At 37.1% G+C, this 19,152-nt stretch overlaps 1 protein-coding gene across 2 annotated transcripts; it reads right to left on the bottom strand.

Annotated features, from left to right (window-relative positions):
* Nucleotides 1-26: 26 nt before the first annotated feature.
* Nucleotides 27-12,363, bottom strand: LOC127442419 (dnaJ homolog subfamily B member 6-like). Of its 2 annotated transcripts, XM_051700438.1 has the most exons (10): nt 12,224-12,363; nt 5,695-5,795; nt 5,414-5,523; nt 4,699-4,755; nt 4,372-4,485; nt 4,105-4,248; nt 3,618-3,774; nt 3,420-3,490; nt 413-541; nt 27-326 (listed from the first exon to the last, which is right to left on the bottom strand). In XM_051700438.1, the coding sequence occupies exons 2-10, from the start codon at nt 5,757-5,759 to the stop codon at nt 259-261; spliced, it is 915 nt and encodes a 304-aa protein (XP_051556398.1). In that variant the 5' UTR covers nt 5,760-5,795; nt 12,224-12,363; the 3' UTR covers nt 27-258. The 2 variants fall into 2 exon arrangements, with proteins under 2 accessions (XP_051556398.1, XP_051556399.1); XM_051700439.1 differs by lacking the exons at nt 27-326; nt 413-541 and having other exon boundaries at nt 2,695-3,490.
* Nucleotides 12,364-19,152: the final 6,789 nt, after the last annotated feature.

Genomic DNA, 19,152 nt, shown 5'->3' with positions numbered 1-19,152 from the left:
TGATCATGCAAATGACAAATGCTCAGTTCATTAACACTACTCATTGCCTTTTTTATTTAGGTTTGTCACAGTTCAGACAGTAATCATTTATTTGCAATCATTACTGATTAGTAGTGCCAAGGAAATATCGGATACATTTCAGTCAACTCTGCATCCAAATAAAAACAACATAAAAATGCTCGAATGTTTATCCAACCTCAACACCGAAAAACTACAGCTACAATATATCAGCATATCAGTACGAATACAGAGTTAATTTTAGGATTCTTTGGCCTTTTTGGTCTCTTCATTCACAGTCATTCTCTTCCTCTTGATTCCAGCTTGCTCTGTTGGGATACATAACTTTTAAATATCACAAGGGTCATTCTAGAGCTGTTGGAATCTCACACAAAATATGAAACGGGCTCCTGACCTTTGCCTGTGGTTTTATTTTGCTCCTCTCTCTGAGCTGACTGCCTTGCAGAATGTGAGGATGTGGAGGAGTCAGGGAGCTCTCTCCTTTGTCTGTGACCCTCTGGCATGCCTATCTCCTGGGCTCTTCCTAGAGAGAGGGGTGTGGTTTAGTAAGACTGGGAAGAGCACCATTTAAATAAGTGTATTATTATCTGCCTTTAATTTAAAACGGTTTTTCACCCCAATTAAAACGTCTATTATCAGTCAGTTTGATCGTAAATACTCTGCATTATGCATACTATACCTCTGACATCAAGAGATATGCATTTAGAGAGCACTAACAAAATCACAGAGCTTGTTAGTTTGCATTCAGGTAGTACTGCAGCCAACTACGTTTTGCATTGTTGAAGGTACTGATCGAAACATTAGGGCAATGGCTAAGAATTGTTGCTCTACATAATGGAGAGATAAGTCAAGGTACCTGGACTTGATAACAATCTGTGCATAATTAATTATTTATTAAATACTTTGAGACACATTTCTGACATCTAAAACACTGTATCTTCCTTCTCTCTTCAACATTTCAATTTCTATTCATTGGTTTAAGAACCCAGTAACACTTTATAAGACCTTTCATTAATAACATTAGTGAATAACAATATTAATAACATTCATTAACAAACATTACTGCATTCCATATTACTATGTGCATTAAAACTACAGTAGTTAGCAATGTAATATATATTTTTTTATGTACATTACTAATTCTGCAAAGCATTACACAATGTCTGTGTCAAAATGACAACAATGTCATAATGATGACTTAATGAAAGTTGCTATGAAGTGTTACCCACTTGCTGATATCACAGATTAACAGAATTTACTCAATTTGAGAAAAAGATTACTGAAATGCCATGTAAATGCTGATTCACATGCTCTCGGTTTGACATCGAGTCATAGGGGTACACTTCTGTTACAATGTAATTTTTGCTTACATATAAATGAAATTCTCTCTCAGCTCATACTCTTAATTATAAAGGAACCTTCTAGGCAATCCTTCTAGGTACACTTCGAAAATATTAATTTTACCACTAGTTTTTCATCAAAATGGTCACATTTTTGCTTTTGAAAAGAATTCAGTCTATTCCATCAAGTAATGTCTTGAAATTGCATATATTATGTTGCATATATATTTTTGTTACATTTTTGTTTATTTGCATAATTTATACTATTTACAAGTATTTATTTACATTGGTATGTAGAACACGGTACTGTCTATTTAAGAATGGTGGCATCAGCCAGTGAGCGCATATATATAACGAGAGAAGACGTGTGTGGTTTCTTAAGCACATCCATGTGTGATTAGAATTAAATGTTTCTTTTGTTGTTTTTAAATCAACAACTGACTGTAAACGAGACATTATTAAACGACAAATGGATCCATTGATCTCGACTTTGGACACAGAATGAGTTAAACCAAACTATAACTCTCAAGATGCAGTGAAAGGACCTCTGTGCTAATAACTTCTCCACTATACTACTCAATCACTGGTGAGCAAAATCTGAACATTTACTAGCCAGTTGCTAATCATTAGATATTTTTAGTCACACACCGTGAGATTTGTTTGCACATGCAAGTGATTTACTTTCATTATAGAGGGTTGCCACAGAGTAAAAGATCGATCTTGAGATTTGAGAATCGATATCGTTCAAACCAAATCATGATGCATCGGAAAATCTATATTTTTACCCAGCCCTAGTAGGTAACACATTACAATTAGGTTCCACTTGTTAACAACATTAGTTATCAGGAAATAACAATGAACAATACTTTTAAAACATTTATTAATTTTCATTAATGTTAAATTTAACATATACAAATAAATGTTTTAAATCAAAAGTTGTTTTTGTTAACATTAGTTAATGTTCTAACGATGAACAATTGTATTTTAATTAATTAACAATAACAAAGATTAATAAATGCTGTAAACAATATATTGTTTATTGTTTGTTCATGATACCTAATGCATTAACTAATGTTAACGAATGGAACTTTATTGTAAAGTGTTACCATAAAGTAGTTCCTTGTCTTAACCAAACACATTATTTTGTTATTTTTTCCTACACAACTACAAAAATGCCTGCATTATTTATTAGGCCAATGTTTTCTACAAAGGTAAGAGCATTGTTAGTTTAAGCAAACATGCAGCAGCGCACTCACTAATGAATGGATTTGGAAAAAACAACAAAAGAAAAACAAAGTCACACACTGTAAAAGCAAAACTACACAGACTGTAAAGCTGCCACATCCCCAAAAAGGATGAAACTCTTTTATTTAGGTTCATTTTTTTTTTTTTTTTTTTACAAAGTACACAAAGTTCCTTGAATGTTCATATATCAGTTGTATGATCAACTCTGATTCTCATCAGGTTATTTAGTAATAACATTACGACTATAAACAACATTTGTTGTCTTGCATGCAACAATGAGGGGAAAAAAAGTTAATACAAATTGCATATCAGTACAATGGATCACTCTACCAGCATTTACAAAGATTATGTTTAACAAACAAATTAGACAAGTTGCCATTAGATTTGAACAGTAAGTTATGTATTCCAATTCCACACTCAGTAATGAAAGTCATGCACAAAGCACAATTCTCTTATTCCTTTAAGCCCAAAAGCACTATTCAAAAGGCAATGTGCATTCATGAGGACACTGCAACACAGCAAAGTGCTTGCGGAAAGAAAAACTCATCTAACATTATGGTCCCAAATAAAAGTAAACATTCACGCACACTGCGCAAAATACTGACAGTCCCGTTTATAAATATATTAGCAAAAACTGTTCTTGACGATCTACAAATAATAAAAAAGGAAAACAAACAAACCAACAAACAAGCAGAAAAACTAAATGTACAGACATCTGAACAACAGTACTAACATTGTTTTGTTTTTTAGCTCAAATTTGTGCTGAAAGGGCTCCATTATCTTACTTGTGTTCCAATCGCAGGAGCTGTTCCTTACCATTTATGGTTAGAGATTTTAACTGTCCATCTTCTTCCACTTCTACTCGTTCCTGTCCATTCTCTATGATTCTACAGAAACAAAAAAATAGCACATTCATGAATTACAGGAGGGATTAACCAGGAATTTTAAATTTGTCTTTTATGCTGCACATATATCTCAAATCTAAAAAATGTGGACTTTGTAGAAGGTGTCTACCTTTTTGTAGTGATTTTCCTGCCATTGATGAATTTAGTGGAGGATGACACAGAGCGAAAGTTGCCCATGCCTCCTCCGCCGCCTCCCCCTCCACCTATTGAGGTTGATGAGAACGAGGTAAAGCCACCTCCTCCCATATGCCCAAAGGGGCTGAAACCTATAGTAAAAAAAAACACCGATGATGAAACACTTTAGTCATTATATCCAAAGGGTACTAGCCATTCGTATTGGTGAACAGAAGTCTGCACAAAATATAATGGAAATGTGTTTAATACTATCAAAAAACAAAAAGTGCAATTTCAGGCACCAGTCAAAGCTAGGCTAATCCATGAGCTATCCTGATGCATTTACAGCAATGGCTGTAAATATATGTGGCCTGATGCCTAGAATATACACTCTTATGGTTTTGGTCTTAATTTGAAGTGGTTACTTTTGCATATGCACTTTTAAGTTTCAAAGATAATCAAACATGTTTGTAGCATCTGACCTGCATCAAAAGATGAAAATCCCGCCCCAAAAGGTGGGAAGCCACCAAAGCCCCCGAAAAACGACCCGCCTGTCCGGCTCCTGCTCATGCCCCGCTGATGCCTCCGACCACCACCAAAGAAGTCATCACCAAATGGATCTCCCCCTAAAAGTCCAAGGAGGACTTTTTAGAGCTGTTTGCATGCATGCTTTATTCAGTAATGTATTGAAACTATAACCAGATAAATTCTAAAGCCATGAATAAAAATGGACACACATTCACACTCACCAAAGAATTCTGCAAATGGATCATGTCCACCAAAGAATTCCCTGAAGACATCATCTGGATTGCGGAATGTGAATCCTCCAAAGTGGTCACCATTATAATGACCACCTCCTCCTCCTGCCCAAATGGAGATGAAAGGTGTCAACTTTGAGCGTAGTGGACAAGGGACCAACATAAAACGGTCGCTTTGTAATCCTCACAACTGACAAAATTGTTAATGTTCAGTATTGTAATATTAAATAATAGCAATGAGGAAAGTATACATATAAAATTCTAATTTAAATTTAACCGAACACCATGATTTTAAAATACACTGAAGCATGCAACTACCTCCACCTCCTGCTAAGCCTTCTTTGCCATATCGATCATATATGTTCCTTTTGTTTGCTGAAAAGATGAAATAGAAAAGAAAAAAAGAAATGAGCAACTACATTTACTCCATAAAAGTAAATCAGAAAACAAAAATACAGTTGAAGTTATTAGTTTACATACAACTTAGCCAAATACATTTAAACTCAGTTTTCACAATTCCTGACATTTAATCGTAGAAAACATTCCCTGTCTTAGGTCAGTTAGGATCACTACTTTATTTTAAGAATGTAAAATGTCAGAATAATAGTAGAAAGAATGATTTATTTCAGCTTTTATTTCTTTCATCACATTCCCAGTGGGTCAGAAGTTTACATACACTTAGTATTTGGTATCATTGCCTTTAAATTGTTTAACTTGGGTCAAACGTTTTGGGTAGCCTTCCACAAGCTTTTCAAAATAAATTGCTGGAATTTTGGCCCATTCCTCCAGACTGAACCGAGTCAGGTTTGTAGGCCTCCTTCGTACATTTGTGATCCGATCACAAAACGTTTTGGACCCCATTTATACTGTACGTAGCGCTGACTACTTGTGATCGGATCACCCGAAATGCACCTTAATACCAGGTCTAAACAGGGTCATTGTAACCACAGGCAGAGTAGTAATGATATTAAAAGAGTGAAGTTGCTGAGTTCATAGTTAAATAAGTTTTAATCTTGTGAATGTTAAGACATACCATCTGAAAGGACTTCATAAGCCTCTGAAAGTTCTTTAAACTTATGTTCTGCCGCCTCCTTATTATCTGGGTTCTTATCTGGATGCCACCTGAGAGCTAGTTTCCTGTAACTACAGGAGACAGGCACCATGGTGCATTGAGATATTAATGAGTCTAGAAAAACAGAATAACAATTAAAATAACTGAAAAAGACATTAATTACAGTGCTACTGTTTATTGGAACTGTTGATTTGCATATGTTACAGAGGTATAAAGAGAAGAATTTTATTTATAGAGTTTACGCTTTTTTTATGTCATCTGGAGATGCTGTTTTCTGCACTCCTAGAATTTGATAATAGTCCACCATGACTTCAGAGGACCACCAACTTCAATCACAGGCAAGCTAAAGGGAGAAAAATAAAACAAGAAATCAGCGCATATCAGCAAGGAATTAAAGCCAAAATGAAACCACATTGGCAACAAATTTTACTTCCATAATGTGACGTAATATTCAACGTTTAAAAAAAATGCAAGGCAAGACTTGATTTTATCCCTCAGGCATTAACTGAATTGTGAAAGGTGGACTCTATATGACAGGTGATTGGAGGGTAGGGGTTGAAAAATGTGGCCTTTCTTATGTCAGCAAAAAAGGAATGAAATTTCAGAGGTGGAGCAAGACTTTGGAATGACATTGAATTGCTCACAATAAGACCAGAAACATGAATTAAGAAAATAGTGCCACCTGTCTATTTACTGTACATTGACAGAGATCACATGTGTGACATGGTGACATTAGAAAGAGAAAGGGTAACTGCAATACAGGTGAGGGTAACCAATCCACTCTGCAAATTCTGACAATCCCCATTCGCACTGTCCATTATAGTAAACGTTAGAAACTTGTCTCACACTACTACCAGTCAAATGTTTAGACACACTTGACTGATTTTGTTTTTAATTATTTAAAGGCTTATGCATATATGCTATCAAAGCATTGCATTTATATGTACACTTTATCTACATGTAAATAACATCTAAACACATTAGCAATAATAATCAGGACTCGACACGAGGGCAGTCAACTGGGCAGATAAACTAAGTTTGAATTTTTACCTTAAATATTTTCAAACTTCGAATAATATTCAAATTTCAAAGTCAGCTAATTTTTTTTAATTGACATTGTTTCCTTAGTTCACAAGAGGGCGCATTAAATACATAAACCATACAGCGCCGTTATATTACTGTAAATATCACATTATAACTAATGTGCATAAAATAAATAAATATGTTTTATTCGGTCCATATTTTCAAATGTTACGGGGGGGCCGACACACACTTCAATAGTTACACTTACTGATGCCACAGTATACTACCCCCGACTCAAACTTCAAAATATCAAATCAAATCACTTTGTCACACAGCCATATACACAAGTGCAATGGTGTGTGAAATTCTTGGGTGCAGTTCCGATCAACACAGCAGTCGTGACAGTGATGAGACATACACCAATTTACAATAACATCAAATTAACACAACACAATTTAAACATCTGATATACACATAATTACACTCAACAATATACAAATAATAACATACACTGTACAGTATACAATACGCATTATATAGATACACATTATTCAATAAAAATAAAAAATAAAATATAAAAAAGTATATATAGTATATTTAGAATGTACAGTATTGTACTGTATTGACATTCAGCTGTCGGTTGATAGTCAGTTATTAAGAGAGACATAATATAATAATAATATAATTTATGACAGTCCGGTGTGAGATATAAGAGTAAGGGTAATAAAGTGCAGTGCTGATGTATTTGATCGTGGGAGATCAAGAGTTCAGAAGTCTGATTGCTTGGGGGAAGAAGCTATCATGAAGTCGGCTGGTGCGGGTCCTGATGCTGCGATACCGCCTACCTGATGGTAGCAGTGAGAACAGCCCATGGCTTGGGTGGCTGGAGTCTCTGATGATCCTCCGAGCTTTTTTCACACACCACCTTGTATATATTTCCTGGAGGGAGAGAAGCTCACCTCCGATGATGTGTCTGGCAGTTCGCACCACCCTTTGCAGTGCTTTGCGGTTGTGGGCGGTGCTATTGCCGTACCAGGCGGAGATGCAGCCAGTCAGGATGCTCTCTACAGTGCAGGTGTAGAACCGTGTGAGGATGTGGCGGTTCATTCCAAACTTCCTCAGCCGTCTCAGGAAGAAGAGGTGCTGATGAGCCTTCTTCACAACGACTTCAGTGTGGATGGACCATGTGAGTTCCTCAATGATGTGGACACCCAGGAACTTGAAGCTGCTGACTCTCTCCACTGGTGCTCCATTGACGGTGATGGGACTGTGTTCTCTGTCTTTTCTCCTGAATTCAAACCACAAGCTCCTTTGTCTTACTGACGTTGAGGGAGAGGTTGTGCTCCTGACACCAGTGTGTCAGAGTGTGCACCTCCTCTCTGTAGGCTGTTTCATCATTGTCAGTGATCAGATCTACCACCGTCGTGTCATCAGCAAACTTAATGATGGCATTGGAGCTATGTGTTGCCACACAGTCGTGTGTGTACAAGGAATACAGTAGTGGGCTGAGAACACAGCCCTGCGGGGCTCCAGTGTTGAGGGTCAGTGATGAGGAGATGTTGCTGCCTATTCTAACCACCTGGCGTCTGCTTGACAGGAAGTCCAGGATCCAGCTGCACAGCGCGCTGTTTAAGCCCAGAGCCCGGAGTTTCTCATCTAGCTTGGAGGGCACTATGGTGTTGAATGCTGAGCTGTAGTCTACAAACAGCATTCTCACATAAGTGTTCTTTTTTTCCAGGTGGGAGAGAGCAGTGTGTAGTGTAGATGCAATGGCATCATCAGTGGAGCGGTTGTTGCGGTAAGCAAACTGCAATGGGTCCAGTGATGGAGGCAGCACAGAGCAGATATAGTCTCTGATTAGTCTCTCAAAGCATTTGCTGATGATGGGGGTCAGAGCAACAGGACGGCAGTCATTTAAACAAGTTATTTTTGATTGTTTTGGAACAGGCACAATGGTGGATGTTTTAAAGCATGTGGGGACTACAGACAAAGAGAGGGAAAGGTTGAAAATGTCTGTAAAAACACCAGCCAGCTGGTTTGCGCACGCTCTGATGACGCGGCCCGGAATGCCGTCTGGGCCCGCGGCTTTGCGGATATTCACCCGTCGGAAGGATCGGGTTTCATCCGCTACAGAGACGGAGAGTGAACTAACCTCTGTAGCTTCAGCTGCGAGAGCTCTCTCCGCGAGGGCGGTGTTATTTCCCTCAAAACGAGCATAAAAATATTTAACTCATCCGGGAAAGAGGCAGCAGTGTTCATGGCGGAGTTTTTATTCCCTTTAAAGTCCGTGATGATGTTAATTCCCTGCCACATGCTTCTAGAGTTGGTGGTGTTAAACTGTCCTTCAATCTTGCTCCTGTAGTGGCGTTTTGCGGTTCTGATAGTTTTTCGGAGGGCATAACTGGCTTGTTTATGCTCCTCCGCGTTCCCGGAATTAAAAGCGGAGGTCCGCACATTAAGTGCCGCGCGAACATCGCTATTAATCCAAGGTTTCTGATTCGGATAGATCCGTACAGTTCTGGTCGGAACCACGTCCTCTACGCACGTTCTGATGAAGCACATTACGCTATCAGCGTAAAGCTCGATGTCGTCATCAGAGGCAGACCGGAACATCTCCCAGTCCGTGTGATCAAAACAGTCTTGTAGCGTAGAGTCTGATTGGTCCGACCAGCACTGGATCGGACATTGCTTTTTATTCATTACAGTGTATGCAGGGTAGCAATATTCCCAGATAGTAATGGTATTCGGCTGAACTCGGTGGTAAAGCGGCTCAGACTATGAGCCCAGGCCAGGGGCTGTTCAAACAGATGAAACACAACAGATGGAACCAAACACGAGGATCGAGACAGACACACATTTCCAAGTTGAACTCCTTTCCTGACAAAGTGTTTAAAAAAACTCATTGCTTAATCTGAGAAATGCTTATAAAGAGAGCAAGATGTACCTCCACCAACTGTAAGGGGCTGTTCACACTGGATGCTTTTGCAACCATCCATTTGTTTTTCTATGTAAATGTGGGCTAGACGAATGTCTTTGTTTTTGTTTATTCAGCGTCTCGTGCAGGAGCGCCGTTTTTTTTAGATGCTGTGTCTAATTAAAAATAAATTTAAAAAGCATCTTGACACACCTGCTTTCTGTTAAACTGTATTTGTTGCGCTGTGTCTAGCCTTTTTTTACTGCAAGAATGTGATTGATCTGAAGTCATCGTCAGTGCTTGGCACAAATCCAAAATTCAAATACACAGTTTTAGCATTCAAATAGGCATTTTTCTTCTTAAATTCGACAAATATTAGAAATTCGAATTTTAATTTGACAGTCCTACTCGACATTAATGCTAGTCTGTGACGAGTGGATTTTTGAAGGGGCAAGTGAAAAATAATTTTACTTGCCCGACCGGACAAGTAGCCTGATTAAAAAGTCAATAACGAAAAAGTAACCGGCTATATTTGTGATATAGCCTAGGCCTGTGTCACTTATTACAAAGTTAATATGCTTATTCTGCTGTTGAAAATAATCCAGAGCGTGTAATTTTATAATTTGCTAGCGATCTAGTAATGACTGACAGGTGGCTTATGTGTGTGCGTTGAACATGCGCATGTGCTCCGAGAATGCACGTGGCAATGCGGATTTGCACCTGACGTCAAATACATTTCAAAATTCCGCCAAAATACCCATCTTGGTGAGGTATTCATGTAAATACAGTGACTTACGTATGTCAAAAACATACGTAAAGGAAAAGGCGGATTTGTAACAAAATGTTCCACTTGTATGTGTAAATGTAACTTAATAGACCTGCTGCTGTCTAGTGTGTCGTTAATATTAATCAAACAACCATAACAAGAACATGAGAAAACACTCACCGCCATTGACTGGGTAACTTTAGTAGCTTTTAAAAGTATTCATGTATTATAATCATACAGTAAATACCAGTTAGGATTTATGTCGCATTTCACTCTGAATGTTTATTGAATACTTTATAATGCTGTTAAAAAGCAGTTTTCTCAATTTGTATTTATTTGTTCTATTATTATTAATTATTCATTGTTCATTATTCTTTTTTTATTATTATTATTGACTGTTTACTAGTCTTAAATAATTACTTAAGAACTTGAAACAATTCTTACATAAATAAAAAATTACTTCATGTTATTATTTGTTGTGATATTAAAGTTGATATCAAAAACAGTCAAATTTCAATACCGACTACCGAGCACCTCGGCTGTAAATAATGGCGATGGAGGCTTTTTTTTTATTTGACTACTGTAAGTAACACAATATTACTACCACCATATGACAATAGCCTCCTTCCCTACCCGGCGCAGTTTATATTCATTTCGCCGAGAATCAAGTTGATTGCATACTATTAGGTTGGGCATCTGTCGTAATTTTAGAAAACATACAACAGAAACTTTGACATGTTACTTTAACATGTAACTATTACTTAAATTTACTTGGACATGTGAATGACCAATTTTCTTGGCTGATGGACAAGCACATGAGGCTAAAAGCTGATGTAACATTTTCAGTGCTAATATATTTTCTTTTATCCCAGATAATATGCAGAGACAACTATAAGTATGCCATTCATAGATTCATTTTCTCGAAAACTGTAAATACTGTGCCTCTGTGGTGCTATAAAATCTCCTGTTTGATTTGAACGACCCGTTTAGGCCCGCCCCAACGACGTAACTCAACCAATGGCGTCAGATGGGGGCGTGCCCAACTGAAAAACTGCAGCCCGGAGGGACGTATTCAGAAAGCTGTTTTGAAAACATTGTTTATTATCGCAATTCCATTCGGTGGCGCTAGGGTCGCAGAAATTACACACTTCAGCTTTAATGTCGAGCCCTGATAATGCTGCTAAAAATACTTTTAATTGTACAAATGCATGTGGTTATGATAACTGGTGACAGAAATGTCTGTCTGATCCTGTGCAAATAGCGAATCGCTCATTCTGCGATACAATGTATGTTTTGTGACCAATACAGATCCTACGGTCAGTTTTCCCGACAGTAGTGCTTGATACTACCAGGCTGTTTTCACCAAAACATCAGCACGAGATGCCTCCATTTTGTCTTTAACGGCCCAGAACCCACCAGATCAGGCTCACAGTGTCTCATTGTGTGGCAAACACCGGCTAGGACACTAAATGAACGGAAGAGTTTGCTTTCTCGAAGCAAACTTAAACTCTCATAGAGTGTTGGTAAGGATGCTTGTAAACAAAAGAGGGAGAGTTACCTTGGATTTCACATACCTGTTATAACTGCACTCACTGAATGTGTGAACGCTTCATTTCTAATTAAACTTCATTAACAAAACTATGGATTACATTTAACAAGAAAAACACATACGGTACATCATTTGTCAATATAAGCTGTGACAACGTTAATGTATACGTGTGGCCATCGTTTTTTCGTTATATTGGTGCAATAGTAAAATAAATATACTAAATACACGTATTGTATTACAGTCATGCTATGTCAACAAGCTAACTAACCATCAATAATACTATTACAACTGCCAATTTAATAAGATCCGCATGACTCATTAAATGGTTGTCCTGTTAACATTTTACCTGCACTTACACGACACCAAAAACAGCGATATGGTGTGTTGTTATTCATATTTCCAGATGAGCTAACTAGCTAGCAACAAGGCTATCAGCTGGCGAGCAGGCATATTTTTATTTATCTCGTGAAACAAACCGTTTCCAGTAACCCTTCACAGCAGATTTAATAATTCACCTACCTTGTGTTTCAACTGCCAGAGCCAACTGCTCTGTCTTTGGTGCACTTTTGTCAGGATGAGACGCTGTATCGAGCTGATGTGACAACAAGCAGCGAAGAATCCGGAAATAACAAGAATCTTCTAGTGTTTGACGTCACATCCTGCTCTAAGCAATAGGTATTCGCGCGTTGCCTCCAATTAATCGGGTGAAATAAATGCTTCTGCGGAAGATTCCTCACCTTAACGCTTGGCGGCTGCGTTATTAGGTCGTAAAATAGTAATCGAAGTGCGTTTTCGCCCACTGCATGAAAATACGGGTTTTAGGGGCCGTTCACGCCGAACATGATTTTGCGTCTGTCTGTGCTGTTTTTTTAGTTGTTTCCGTAGGTAAACATGTCTCACTGTTTTTTCAGCGTCTCGCGCAGGAGCCCCGCGGTTTTTTTTTAACGCGATGTAAAGTTAAAAATATCGTCAACTGGAAAAACAGGACTAGAGATACCCGTGTTGGTGTTCTACCCTTTGTTTAGCGCAACAGCTTGTTTTGTGTGAACGGCCCCCCACGAGAGCAATTGATTTCATAAAGTTACAATTACAGACCCGCAGCAGCTTTATTATATTTAAGTTTTTAATTCATATGTTGCTTCTTGGTTTCGCAACGCGTTGAGGCCCTCTGATGGCTCATTGTAGCATTACGTTTGGCAGGTGCATAGGGTTCAAGCGATTACTTACTGCCCCAAGAAGCAATATCTGCAACGTTTGATATTTTGTTGATGTAACTCCGTTGTAAAATGATGCTGAGATAACGTTATTCTTCACACTGTCAATAAGAACAAAACCGATTTCAAGTATTGTAATGATTAGGAGAAGATGCCTCATTAAAGGGATAGTTCACCCAAAAATGAAAATGATGTCTTCATATACTCACCCTCATGTGTATGTATATATTTTTTTCTTCTGCAGAACACAAACAAATATTTTTAAAAGGATATCTCAGCTCTGTAGGTCCGTATATAATGGTGACCAGACCTTTCAAGCTCCAATAATCACATAAAGGCAGCATAAAATAATCCGTACGACTCCAGTGGTTAAATCTATATGTACTTTATTCAGAAGCGATATGATGGGTGTGGGTGAGAAACAGATCAATATTTAGGTTTTTACTAAATAAATCTGTACTAATATGTACTATAAATCTCCACTTTCACTTTCACATTCTGAAAGTGAAAGTGGAGATTTATAGTAAAAAAAGAAAAAAAGGGTTGAAATATTGATCTGTTTCTCACCCAAATTGATTGCATCGCTTCAGAAGACACATTAAACAAGTCGTATGGATTACTTTTATGCTGCCTTAATGTGATTTTTTGGAGCTTCAAAGTTCTGGTCACCATTCACTTGCATTGAAAGGACCAACAGAGCTGAGATATTCTGCTAAAAAATTTTGTTTGTGTTCATCAGAAGAAAGAAAGTCATACACATCTGGGATGGCATGAAAGTGAGTAAATGAGAGAATAAAATGTTTTGGATGAACTATCCCTTTAAAGTTACACACTGATTTTCAGACTTTGGAGCACATTTACATCAAAGTAATGGGATCTAACTACCCACCATACAGCCATGATGGACATGGATGCAGTCTCACTTCCTGATGAAAAAAATGCAGGGGTGTAGCTAAAATCAGGCTCGGCTGGTGACATTTTTTTGTTTCAGTAGTGACATGAAAATGTTGGAAAGCACTTTTAAAGTTTAATTATTTAAAAATTAAACCCTCAATAAAATCTAAATATTTTCCTTTCACTTTTCACTAAATAAATAAATAATAATAATAATAATAAAAACAACACTGAAACAAATAAAACATAATTAAGAATAATTTTCATACATTGAAATTTTGGGGTTTGGGACAGCCACTTCCTAATAAAAATATATTTAGCTTGTAATTATCTAAATTTATTAACATTTTTGTTTGAAAAATATTCAATATTTTTTGTCTTTTAATGGTTATTTTTATTGTGGGTCCACAGTTTGTATTAATTTGGTAAAATGGCCCATATATATTCTTCTAGTGATTATTCTATGTTTATAAGAACACTGGTGTTATGTGATATTTGCGTACGCATGGTTTCAGTAGCTGGGGTGGGAGAAATGGTTATCTGTCCCAGGGAATCTTTCCCCAATTTAATTATTATTCTTAATGGGATATATTTCAGCCACGTTGGCTGGCTTTCCAACTAATTTATATAAATTATGATTTGCAGACTATTAAGATGGTTTGTGGAGGTGCAGAGAATGGCATTTGTACTATGTAACATTGCAGACTCAATTTTATAAAATGAAGGGTTCCTCAGATAGAAATAGGTGCTGGTCTTATAGTTCTCTCACTGACATTCATCTGTTTCTTATTAAGCTAAGCCTGTTAGCAGTGCAACACCAAGTGCTCTTTCCAGACCCATTGTTTAAAAAGTCCAGATGCAGCAAGCTTGTCAGTGTCAATGCAATCTCAAACTGGGAAGCTCCTCTTGGCGTTAGACTTGGTATGAAGTTCCAGAGAGATACTGTTTGATTACTCATTCCATTCCGTTAATCATTCCATTAAGTTCAATATAATATTCCATAAGACAACAATCGGTTTCTATTTTGCATCAGTAGCTAAGAAGGGAACAAACAATTTAGCCTAAATGACCATGTAGTTGTCATATTGGTGCTAAGAATTTATTTTATATTTTCATCCTGATATTTTGGCATGATTAGCCATGGGAAACCCTTTTCAAGGGGTGTGGAGCAAACAGAGAAACATAACTCCAGTCCCTTTTATGTCTGTCTGTGCCCTGTTTTAAGTTCTTGTACCTGTTACTAAAACTGACCATTCATCTATAAATGAATGAGAGGGTGAAATAGAGAAAGTGCTGCTTCATGTTAGCTACACATCCAGGTATTGTGGTATTAAAGCATGACACCCTGCTGTGCAGGATGCTGACGGCTGGTCTTACATGATTGCCCTATAATTGTATTGTGTATTGGGTGTGTAACAGTTTGATTTTGAGGATTAGTTTGAAAGGAAGATATACTTGTCAAACCATGAAATAGATTTTACTTTTGTTATTTTGTATTACACTAGAAATGAGTTCTATGAGCATTAAGACTGACACATAAATTCGTTTCTTTTAGTATTTGGGGCAACCTAGCTTAATGCAATGTTTTTCTCTGCATAATTATATTAATTAATATAAAAAAACATACATTTTTAAGTTATCTCAACAAGTTCAATACAGGGAAGTTATCCTAATGCTACATTTTAAGTTGTGATTACTCATTTTTAAAATCATTTTTTACAGTGATGTAATTCAGGCAGTTACAATATAGAGAAGTTTGTCAAGTTTAGCCTGTTGAGACAGTACTGAAAGGAAGCTTTAATGGGATAGTTCACCCAAAAATGAAAATTCTATAATCATTTACTTACCCTCATGTTGTTCCAAATCCGTACAATTTTCTTTATTCTATTGAGAACAAAAGAAGATGTTAGTTGTGTCTAACATCTCCTGTTATGTTCAATGGAAGAAATAAAGTCATACAGGTTTAGACCCAACACTGATAATAAGCAAATGATGGCATCATTTTCATTTTTGGGTGAACTACCCTGCTCAACCTGTTTAAATCACAGCCATAGTACACTCCACCATTTCTCTCACTTTATCCACGTCTTCTCTCTCTGTCCCATTTATCCCTTTAGGATGGTAATGTCTAATTTTATCCCTGGTTACTGAATAATGGTTCATGAGAAAGCAGAATCAGAGTCAGGTTGAGTAATCGATTGTGGCGCTCTTGGAGCTATGAATAGAAGAGGGCTAAGTGCTTCATCAGAGGGTTGACGGATGGAGAGGCCTTTCTCTGCTCCCGTGAAAAAGACCAATCACTGTGAACAAGGCTCAGTGCAGATCTGTGATCTTTCACTGTGTAACCATATATAGAGTAAAACCAAGCGATAGCAAGCGTGAAGTTAGAAGTGTATTGCTTGAGGAGAGATATTGGCACATCAAAGATTACTTTCGAAAAAGCAATTTTGATCTAATCTTTCAAAAGTGTTAATTGCAGGGTATAGGCAGGGTGACCGTTGAGTTCATTGGCTGTCAAGTTATTTGCACCTTGACACCTGCACTACCTCACATCACCACTTGAGGGCGTCACAATACTTCTGGCAGACAACAAAATCACGGTTGTAAATCAGTGCACACCTAAGATATTCTGGTCTCGTTTTTCTGCTCTTTCTCATAGTCATTGTGCCCCAGGAAAACTATGTTTCTGTGGCTCCTTTACTAATTGATACTAGTTGTAAATGTCTCAGGTTATTTGAGAAAAACAAGAAACCTGTCATCATCTGCCGCATCTGAATATAAGTACTTCCATACTATATAAAGGCAGTATGTCATGGTTTCTGAATCTTCAGTATTCATAAAACAATAGACAAGAAATACCCAGATGATATACTACATCCAGTGAGATTCCAAAGTGCACATCCACTAGACCCTTAACTATCCCATAATTCCACTAGAGCTGAGGAGACGTCACATTCAAAACACTGAATTTATAGTAAAGTTATAGTTGTTCCTTGTGATTAAATTGTTCTTGTTTAAAAAAGTAGATTCGATTTTCACACCTGTTGATACTACTACATATAGTTGGGTCACGGGACAATGGCCACAGTCCCGAATGAAGTATGTCCAGAAATGTATTCATATTAATCACCTGCATACCTAAAGAAGTTATTTTTAATGGCCAGAAAGTACATTCTTCATCAAATGCAGTACATATATGCAGTATGCGGATTTGGACACAGCTAACATCACAATGAAGTTACATTATTTAGCTCTTGAAATAGGATGAATATAAGCCTAGTCAACTTAGTTCAATTAAAGGAATATTCTGGGTTCAGTACAATTTAAGCTGATTCGACAGCATTTTTGGTATGATGTTGATTACCACAAACATTCATTTTGACTTGCCCCTCCTTTTCTTTAAAAAAAGCAAGATCTGGGTTCCAGTGAGGCACTTACAAAGGAAGTGAATGGGGCCAATCCGTAAACATTAAAATACTCACTTTTTCAAAAATATTGTCCCAAGCAAACAATATGCATTTTAACATGATTTTAGTCTGATGAAATCACTTACTAACCTTTTCTGTGTAAAGCTATAGCCAATTTTACAACTTTGTTGCCATGACGATATAATGTAAACAAACCCAAAAAACCTTAAATGACTGTAAAAATGATGATTTAAACAACTTTACAGCTCAAATAATATATGATGTTTAACAGAAGAATTAATGTTGGTGCTTTTATAAAATTATAAGCTTCACATTTCTGCATTTAAACATTCCAAAAATTGGCTCCATTCACTTCCATTATAGGGCCTCACTGTAACTTCTTTTTTTTTTTTTTAAGAAAAAGGACGGACGAGTCGAAATAATTTTTTGTGGTAATCAGTATTATGCCACAAATGCTGTCGATTGACCTTAACTTGTACTGAACCAGGAATATTCCTTTAAGAGTCATATTCAATCTCAGTTTCACATGCATTTGCATGAAAAATGATTATTGTCATTTAAAAGATTATACAAATCAAAGTGTTGTCTTTTTTCATTATCTACTAAATAATATAAACTTTATGAATGATTGTCTTTGTCCTTATTCATGATAATTTCCATTCTCTTAGACTTAAGCAGTCGAGATAGAAGAGGAGATTATAAGAGATGAGTGTGAGACAGTCTGCTAGCAAATAGAAAACCTACATACAGTACATATTAAATTAAATGTCCAGTCACATTCACATCGCATGGGCATCCCATCTCTGAGTGTCCAATCAATCTTTGCTTTGCACTGAGGAGGACTAATCAGACTGAATGACTGTTCCATTTTTATTCTAAAGAGGAAAATGGAATGGAAAAGATTCAGTTTAATTTAGTTCAAAAAATACTCTACATTTATATCTTTACATTTCAATTTGACACAAACGTATGTCTAAAGCAGAGTACTAATTACTTCTTTGTGCCCCAACACAACATTGTACAATTTGTGTGCACAAACCATGTCTTTTTGTCTATTTGTGTCATTGTACAATGGCCATGCATCAAAATAATGGTGAATGAGAATTCAGAAAAAGGCTGCAGCTGTGACTGAATGAAATAGATTAATCAACTATACACAAGATCCTGTGGTGTTCCACTGGAATCCCTTTTTCTTTAACTTGACAAGTCACTACAGGCATGCTCCTTCTTACGAGAGCTTACAAGGCAACAACAGACACAAACCTCACAGTTCTCTCCATTATTCATTTAAAATCGCAGTCAATAGTTCTACTTTGTTTCATCTGCTTGTTACCCTATAAGCAGAGGGACAGTTAAAATTTATGGTGTCAGTAAAATCATCAAAGAGCACAAACAGTTACCTGGATTTTGTACACAATTAGGGATTTCCTCATTTTGACAATCCTCTCTCCGGACTTTGGGCCGCTCAATGTAGCGGGCCTCCTCTTTTGGATAAAGGTGCATTATTGATGGCTGTCTCACTCTGTGTTGCCATTGCTTTGAGAGGGATACAGAGGCACTTAGGAAATTGAACTAGATGCAAACTTCATTGCACCAAACCTTTTAGTGATGTCATTAATTAAACTGCACAGTGAATATGGAGTGTGTTTGGCAGGAGACTGTGACAGCCATCGGCTGCTGGACTGACTGCTTTAAACCAAAGTACTTAGATGAACATTCACAAACACGCAGAGCGATGTCATCCAACAAATACACTGCTGAGAGTATTGGGAGAAGAAATTTTTAGTTGCCTGTGAGATTTACTATTATTTTGAAGTCATGGAGAATAACCCCAAATTTGAATTCCAAGTTGAATCTACAATGTGCTATTATAAATACTTAACAATCTTGCCAACCATAATCTGCATCTGAG

The sequence above is a fragment of the Myxocyprinus asiaticus genome, chromosome 6 (genome assembly GCF_019703515.2).
Source record: "Myxocyprinus asiaticus isolate MX2 ecotype Aquarium Trade chromosome 6, UBuf_Myxa_2, whole genome shotgun sequence".
NCBI lineage: Eukaryota > Metazoa > Chordata > Actinopteri > Cypriniformes > Catostomidae > Myxocyprinus > Myxocyprinus asiaticus.
Note: the sequence above shows the minus strand (reverse complement) of the source record. Positions and strands in the feature narration are given on the sequence as shown.